The 9,214-nt window shown below is 37.7% G+C and overlaps 1 protein-coding gene across 2 annotated transcripts in view; it reads right to left on the bottom strand.

Moving 5' to 3' along the window:
• Nucleotides 1–3,165: 3,165 nt before the first annotated feature.
• Nucleotides 3,166–9,214, bottom strand: part of KIDINS220 (kinase D interacting substrate 220) — a 404,332-nt gene continuing 398,283 nt past the window's right edge. For both annotated transcript variants that reach the window (XM_053709711.1, XM_053709712.1), the window contains one exon: nucleotides 3,166–7,661. In XM_053709711.1, the coding sequence (XP_053565686.1) occupies nucleotides 6,408–7,661 (1,254 nt within the window). In that variant the 3' untranslated portion in view covers nucleotides 3,166–6,407. The remainder of the gene's footprint in view (nucleotides 7,662–9,214) is intronic.

Here is a 9,214-nt window from a genome sequence, read left to right as displayed (position 1 = left end):
TTGAACAAGGGAACTTTTAAAAACTTTTTTAAGCACTTTAGGTCCAGAATCAGATGGAAAGTTCCCTCCTTCTTCAGGACCAAGAAAAGGTTTGAATAGTATCCCAAACCTCTCACTGCGATAGGCACCGGGATAATAACTCCTAAGAGGACAGATCCCGTACACACCCCAGAAAGGCTTTCCTCCTTTCTGGTCAGGAAGACAAGAAAGAGTGGAGGATCTGCCATTGGATGACTGAGACTTGTAACCCTGAGCTATGACCTCCAGGACCCATGGATCCTGCATGTCCCTGAACCAAGTGACTGAAAGAACGACAGACTTCCCCCTACACAATCCAGAAGAGCACCGGGGACTGTCCATTCATGCCGACTTAGACTCAGCAGGCTCCTTGCTCTGCTTGGATATATTCCAGGACTGAGCCGGCTCCAAGAGCTCTTGTTTTGCTCTGGCCTAGTGGAGGGCTGCTGACATGGGCTTTATCAGAACAAAAGGAACAAAAATTATCCCCTAGACTAGTTCATATTTTCTTGCGGTGGGAGGGCACCCTTGCCCCCTGTGACCATGGAGATAATTGAGTCCAGGCCTGGACCAAAAAAAATCAGTCTCTTAAAGGGGAGGAAAAGAAGTCTAGACTTATAAATCATATCCGCAGACCATGACTTCAGCCAGAGCCCGATGGGCCTTAACAGAAAAAGCTGAAGCCGTAGCATTCAGAAGAATAATCTGCTATTAGCATCACCGATAAAAGAATTAGCAACCATCAAGGCCTTAATTCTTTCCTGAATAACGTCGAGGGGACCCTCCCCCTCAATCAACTCCTGTAAGGAGTTGCACCAGTAGGTAGCAGCTCCAGCAACTGCGGCAACAGCCACCGCCGTTTGAAACAAATATCCCGTATGTTGAAACATCTTTTATCCATGGGCTCTTTAAACGAAGAGCTATCCTCAAGCGGGATAGTAGTACATTTAGCAAGGGTGAAGATAGCACCATCCCATTTAGGGACGGAACCTCACAACTCCATTGGGAGTCCAGGACTGGGAACAAATTGTTAAAGGGAGAAGAGGGGAAAAAGTAATCCAATCTTGTCCCATTGATTCTTAATAATGTTCGTTATCTAACAGGAGCAGGGAAGGATAAGGTACGACCCTGTCCTCAAACTCTATCCAATTTAGGAATCAAAGGTTCATCAGTCAAAAAACTGCCCTTAGAAGAAAGAGCAAATTCCGCAAACTAAAGTCTGGTTCCTCTGCAGCCGGAGGTTTAGAGGCAGCAGACTCCGACCCAGAATGTTCATACTCTAAAGTCTCAGAAAGAACTTCACCCTCGGATAACCCTATGAATTAAATCCAATAAATTATCTGATGTACTCTGGGAAGGAGTGCAATATGTAACCTTTCGCTTGCGCTTAGCAGGGCAATGTAAAGCATTAAGGTCGCAGACACCGCCGTCTGAACTGCGCAGTAACGTCTGGTGAAAAAAAGGCCCCCTCCAGATGGAGGATTTGTAATGCTACGGGAAACTGCATGTGTAGAGGGATAAGAATGTAGGGTACGCACCTCACTAGACGACAGCTCCTCAGATGTGGATGGCTCAGTGGTATCAAACATGTTTGATATTATCACATTATCAATGCATATGGAACATAAATAAGAGGGCAGCTCTAAGGCCTTCTCACAATATAAACAGGAATTACTCTTTAGGAATAGAGGGAGTGCCCTCTAAAGTAAAAGAAACCTCCATTGCTAGTGCAATAACCGGTGAACTATAGAAATAAAACAATCTTATTTTATTAAAAAAACGGCACCTTTATACCCCAATGGCTGGGGCACCCACTGCCTCCTATGACCCAGACAGTACAGAGATTTATGACTCCTCTCTGATAGACACCCAGTCAGGAAAGAGGGAATGAATCACATGGTGCACAATGCAGGACTGTCCCTGCTATAGGAAAAAGCGCGCCAAGCTTGTAAGCTGCACAGCTCTCAAAGTGAAAGTGAAACCTGTATATTCCATAACAGCCTATGAGCCCATAACATCCCACACATAAAAGAAGCATAAAATCAAATAAACATATAAGATTATTCCCCACTGTTTAATAATCCCCCTCAGGAGATATTAACCCTTGATTCCATACAGATAAAATGAGCCACACTGTGACCCTGTCTTCTTGCGTTATCATACATGTATAAAATATGAAACGATCTTACCAGAATCTATGCTGTGGAACAGTAACACGGTCCTTCAAGTGTGACAGATAGTAGTGTTGCTTCTTACATGGACTTGGGTGAAGAAAGCAGGCAGCGAAACACGTCAACGCTGAAAGGCTGACAGGACTACTTAAAACTCCAGTCCCATCTCAGAGTACTACCCTTCATAAGAGACTACTCTGAAATCTTCTAACACTTCTCTGCCAACCTCCTGTGACGAAAGGCAAAGAATGACTAGGGTTATGAGGAAGTGGGGGAGGTATTTAAGTCTTTGGCTGGGGTGTCTTTGCCTCCTCCTGGTGGCCAAGTTCTGAAATCCCACAAGGAATGCAGCTGTGGAATCTCCCCATATTAAGAAGGAAACATTTTAACAGAAACCCTAGCCCCATTTTATGCCCACAGTATATAAACACGCCAGTATTACAGAATACCAAAACAGAAAATATTTTACATGTAACATGCACAAGAGCTTCTATTGTCTAAGATATGCATTCAGCAGTTTCATTAGCAAATCCAGCCAGATCTTAGTGTACTGCACTTTCAAAAGAAGAAATCCGGTTCCGAAAAGAGCCAAATGCTGCGAGCAGCCGGCGACTTCTCCTTTCGGCAGCTAACAAAACTAATGAATGCATTGCCCTAGTTTTTAATAACATCTTATATTTAGGAGGTCTTATAGCTCCAGATTGACATCCCTATGATGTTATTAATTTGTGTATAAAGGGAGGAAATAATACACTTATCTGAAAAAGGTCCTAAAACTAATGGTAAAGTAGCTCCAAAACATAAAAACATTGTACATATCAAAATGTAAAGACAAAAAATTGTTACAAGTTTTTATTGTATTGTACTAGTGCATATAAGATAGTATTTAAATGATTTGTGGTTTAATAAAATGCATTTGATTTTTACACAAAAAGGTTCTCTCTACTCAAATCAGAATAAAAACAAAAACCAAACACAAGGTTGAAGTAGTTTATTTTTGCTTTAACACAACACTTCACAAACTGTATAATGCATTTTTCAGTCATAAACATTAAACACTGTTTTCTTGAAGATCTCACAAAGCAACGCACTAAAGTATATTGCATGCAACAGCCTGAGGAGTCAGAAATACCAAATGCACAGCTGAGCTTGGTAGAAGGCCAACAATGCTATAGATTGTCGTGAACGATCTAGCGTCATACAGAAAGGTACAGTTTATCTGGCTCTATTATTTCTGTGTTTTTAGAAACAGTTAAAACAAACAAACAAAAAAGGACAGAAAAGCACATTCCATATACAGTACTGGAGGATAAATTGTGCAAAGTAGTTTTTTTTTAAAACAGAATAGAAATTTCAAAACAATGAATGGGATTAAGCTACACAGAAAAAAAAACAATGCCCTGCAGTGGATGAAATATTTCTGCACATTTAGAGTTATTCACAAGAGATTTACTGGCCAGCAGCATCTCTTAATGCTAAGATTACTCAGCACTGAATAGCAATGCACTAGAAATCATGAATATATTTTTATGAGCATGAGCCAGGCAGCCAGAACTAGGTACAGGTTTATATATAGGTCCCTAATATGGGCTATTATGTACTGAACTAAATATTTTTTTAATTGGGTTACCAATGACAGCTTTTCCCCAAAAGAAATACGACAATCTGTGCTTCAGGCTATTGCTTTCTCTCAGTAGCAGCAGCTTTCCTATATCTGTTCTACTGAAATATAATGAAAATCCTCACATAATTATCTATTAGCATTTGTGTTCCACATCAACCCATACAATGGACCCTAAGGCAATACATCTAAACTATGTGTGGGTTTTGATATAATAATGATTTTACTTGTCTACAAGGCTGAATATTCTGATTATCAACAATATATAAATCCAGGGATTTACAGATACTTTTGCTTTGTGAATAGGTAGGTCATTCGGACTGCCTGATGCACAATTTATCACCCTTCACTAAAGCAGATCCTGATATCTTAACTTAATGGGTGATAAATAATCTAGAATGGAGAACACTTTGCTATGCAAACTAAACAAATCCCCCAAACCTGAAATATCCTGGCTTAGTAGAAAGTTTATAGAACTATAACCATATACACTTCTACAACAATGTCATGGGACACAGACTGTAAGCATTTGGGATAGAGTTAAACTAAAGATAGGCTGCTAGGTGCCCAACGTGCACATAATTCCTTGTCAGGAGTGGTTATATTTGTCTTCACAGAGAGTAACACCTTTACTAATGCTAGATATTATTAATAGGGTCTTAAATATTTCTACTCATGAACTGAATTATTTATCATATGTCTATGCCAAACACAAAAACCAACAAACTCCATTAACATATTGTTATTTCAAGTCCAATTAATGAATTTAACAGCATATTTCATGATTTTGAACATTCTACCAATACAAAATAGTGCATTATAATTGAAATAATTTGAGTATCAGCATTAATGCCTCCTCAGACACCAAGCTTTCTCTATCCCCATGGCTAACAGATAGTGCTGAAACTTTGTGGAGCAATACACTGCACGCCGATATGGTAACCAAGGGGATAAAAGATGGTTTTAGAGTTTTACTTTACACAACATATAATTTCCCATTATGTTCACAAATACAGATAAGTTGTTTTCTTTGAAACACATTTTTAGATATATTTGATCTGTTCGGTGACTTCTCTTCGCTCAGCAAAGTTTGCCTGAGTTTTTCTCTGCTGCTTGTGCTGTTTTCACCCAAACAGAATGTTTACACTTAGCCTCTGAACTGACAACTACTGGGAGCTAAATGACAGAATAGTTCTGGGATTACTGGGAAATGGGAAGAAACATTCAGGAAGACACACATTTAAACTTCAGTCGAAAATCTCAAAATAGAGCCCCCTTAACATTTAAATATTTTTCAAATTTTTACATGCAAGATCACATAACACACTGGAACTAACACTGGGTGCTCTTGGCATGCAGTACAGATACAGGGACTTTTTATAGCTTAGATACCAAAATGCTGAGCCGATGACAGCTTTGATAAGACTTTATAGAATGATCATGTTAGGCCTACAACAATTTAATACTTTTAATCATAACACAAACACAATATTATTTTAAATTATTGATAAGATTCAGTCACCAAAAAACACTGGTTGGTTCTATATATGGTACGAGTCCTTCTGCTCTAACAAAACCATCTCAATGCAAGTACAATATATCCTCATTACTTATGTTCTTTGAACAGCACTAAATATATGTTATGAGTGATGCATCTCATTTAAACCAAATACCAGTAAACCAAGCAGTGAGATTTGTAAATATTTACACGCATTACACACCTCTTGCTTTTGATTAAAATGTGAGTTTTTTTCCTACACTCCCTAGTGAGATCAACAAGCAAAAAGTCTTCAAACTGCTGCAAATTGCATAAACTAGGTATCTGAGTTGCAGAATGTGTAGGTTATTGAATGTGGTGTTTGGCTGTCTAGGGAGTAAGGGACAAGCACAGGGATTTCACAAAAGCAACAGTTGGTTAACATTCTTTTAAGGATATTACCTACAAAAAATGTGTTTTGGAACATTTATAACTTTTCCTAAGTGAATTAGAGCAGTTATTTTCTTAAATGCATCTTACTGTAATGAATTAGATTTTTAAGAACATGATGACACACTATTTTGAATGCTAAGTAATGTCCTGACTATATAGGCAGTGAATGCAAATGGCAGTGTGCTAGCTATCACAATTCAAACCAATACCTGCTTGATGACCCACCATGTGGCAACTTTCAATTAGAATGTCTGAACATTGCAAAATGAACCAAAGAGCCCATTTAGTGGATTGTTTTGTAGTAAACAGAAAGAAAAAAATCTTGAAACAGGCATAAGCACAATTTGATCCTCTTCGGGACCAAATTAAGCTCCCTTTGGCAACAATGATTTGCTGTCAGTATAATTTTTAACCCCTTCCTTCAATGGTTGTGTGACATCTAGAATAAAAACAATGATGCACTGTAATGAAAGAATAGTGAAGACTAAATCTAACTTTGTTTGACTTGTTCTTTTGTTGGAAGGTTGTATAATTTACTTGTAAGGCAGTATTAAAGACAGAATTAAAGTAATTGATAAAATAATGTAATGATTTGGCTTGAGTGATTTTTTTCTATTAATGTAGCGCAACAATTAACAGATTAGCTTTCATCTGATCTAAAATGAATTTAAAGAATGCTCTCTCTCTCTTCTCCAAAGCCAGCCGTATCAGAAGATGCAACAGTATGCAACTCAGATGCATCTTTTGTGAGTCGGCTATAGCCTGAACGTTGACCTCTCTTATGAGTCAAACGCTTCAGGTTTTCATTATGGACAGGACTTGATCCTGGAACTACTATGATTGGAGACTCTTCTTTTGCTTCCTCTGTTTCTTGAAAGTTTTCATTAGGTCTGTTGGTAGGTGCAGTGTTGTTGTTAAGGGTAACTGTACTTGGAGTGCGGTTCAGGTTGTATCCTTTCTGACAGGAAGGCCAATTCTCCTCAGGGCTACTGGCAATTAGGCTGCTCTCAGACGGGCTTTTCTTGTCTTCAGAGCAAATTGACATACGTGCTACTGCAGGGTCTTGAAGGCCACTCAGGCTATTAGGTATTCCTCTCTTTCCTCGCAAGCGCTCATCCTCAAGCTCAATAAGATTTGCCTTTTCAAGCTGAGAATCATCTGTAACCTCATTGTTGAGAGAATGATTTGGTGAGCTTTCATTAGATCTCACTCCTGAATCAGATGAATCTTTCTTATCAAGGATTGCATCAGACAAATATTCTTTTGCTTTACTGAGGTTCCTCACAGACTCACTTGTATGCTCTAATATTTTCTTATCCTGGCTACCATCTATCTTTCTGCCTTTTCCTTCTTTAAGAAGTGGGGTGTTATCAGACTCCTCTGTCCCAGACTCATCTTCATCGCTAGGGAGCTTCTGGTAACGCAGACCAGCTCCCTTAATTTTCAAATCAGCTCCCTGAAATATGCTTGCTCTTTCAGCAGGCTTTTTACTTGGAAGGAGCTTGGATCCAGACTGATCCGACTTTTCATCTTCTTCTGTGATTGGGTCCAAGGGAGAAGCATCAGTAGTAGAAACGGATGAGGATGTGTAATCAATTACATCAGTTCTCTTCAGTAAAAACTGCTTCCGTCCTTCTTCCTGTTTTTGTTCACTTTCTCTCCCTTTGTCCTGTTCAGTATTAGAAGTGAAAGAACTCACAGATGTGCTTTGCCCTATCTGGTAAGCAGTTGAGCTCATTGGAGAAGACCTGCCACTTATAGTGCTTGAAGCTGCACCCCCCTCTATTTGGGACATCTGTGCAATATACTCCCTATATGCATCTCTATATTCTGCCTGCACTTTGTCTGTAAGCCTCAAGATGTCATTGCTGGATTCTTGGGAGTTGAGGCTTGAAAGACTAGGAGTTCTATGAGTACGCCCCTGTAAAATAAGCAAATAAGAGAGACGGTATATAGTGAAAACACGTAAAATAACCATTTTGAAGCCCTTTCAAACATTATTAGTGGAGGACGAAGGAAAACACAAAACAAAAAGGTACACAAATGTAACAAGAAAGAAATAAAATACACAAAAGGGAATATATCTTTCTTTTAAGAAAACTAAGGAACTAATAACTGTAAAACTATGGAAAACAATATGTATTTGCTGTTAAAACAGTGGCCTTTGACTTAAAAGGACATCTCCCCCTCAAAAAAAAAAAAAGGCAACTGCTTATATTTAAATAAATATATAAGTATTAGTTGTTAATTCATGCTAAATTTTATTGGCTGATTGTTACGGTCTACTAATAACCACTGCTACTGCTATATTAGTTTTAATCGAAATTGAAATAATATTTACTTCATATTTTTTTCAAGAAAAAACAAAACAAAATTAAAGGGATAGTTGTCTTTCATGGTTTGGATAGAACATACAATTTTAAACAACTTTTCAATTTACTTCTATTATCAAATGTGCTTCATTATCTTATTATCCTTTGCTGAAGGAACAGCATTGCCCTACTGGGCAGCTCGGTAAAAACATCTAGTCAGCCAATCACAAATGTGTGCAGGCACCAATCACCAGCTAGCTACCATTAGTGTAGGAAATGTGTGTATTCTTTTTCCACAAGGGATATAGAGCGAACAAAGCACATTTGAATATAGAAGTAAATTTAAAAGTGTCTTAAAATTATATGCTCTATCTGAATCATGCACATTTAATTTTGACTTTCCTATCCCTTTAAATGTTGCTCTTTTATATGTCAGATTTATTAAAAAAAATTGGAGTACAATGTCCCTTTAAGAATGCATTCTATGTGTACAATCTGAGGAACTAGATACAAACTGACAATGCAGAGGTTTACACACCATAATAACTATAGGAAATAAAGCACAAAGCCACTATCAAGCTTTTTCTATTTTAAAACGTAGCTGAATGCTAGGGACTTGTGTTTTTCTGCAGCACTGCTCATTGTGTATTAAACTCACAATATTTCTGGTGTGTGGGCCTTGTGTTAATATAACATTTTCTTTTAGCAAAACTGAAAAAAAGAGACATAAGGATATTAAATCGTAAATCTTCTCATCCAAGTTGTGCGGCAGCATAAAGCCATTTCAGTAGGATAATAAATCAAAGAGGATGTTTAATTTGTAATAATTTCTCAGGCGTTTGTTATCAAGAAAAAAGATCACAGAACAAAAAAGTTAAAGAGCTGGAAGGGAATCTTCATGGTTCCAAAAATTATTCAAATTTTTCCAGACTATTTAGAGAGGCTATAATTACAGACCTGTCAACTTTAAAAATATTTCATAGTGAGCGCTGATTTGCAAACCCAGAAAATGCATCTAATGTACAATCATGTAATATAAATCTTTATAAAGGATTATTTTTAACAATATTCTCTATTTAATTAGCGGAACCATATTTTTCCAAATAATCATAATAAAAGATGTTTAAATATTTTATCTATACCATTCCACTAGCATATTTTC

The sequence above is a fragment of the Bombina bombina genome, chromosome 4, assembly GCF_027579735.1.
Source record: "Bombina bombina isolate aBomBom1 chromosome 4, aBomBom1.pri, whole genome shotgun sequence".
Lineage (NCBI taxonomy): Eukaryota > Metazoa > Chordata > Amphibia > Anura > Bombinatoridae > Bombina > Bombina bombina.
This window is presented reverse-complemented; position numbering and strand designations above follow the sequence as displayed.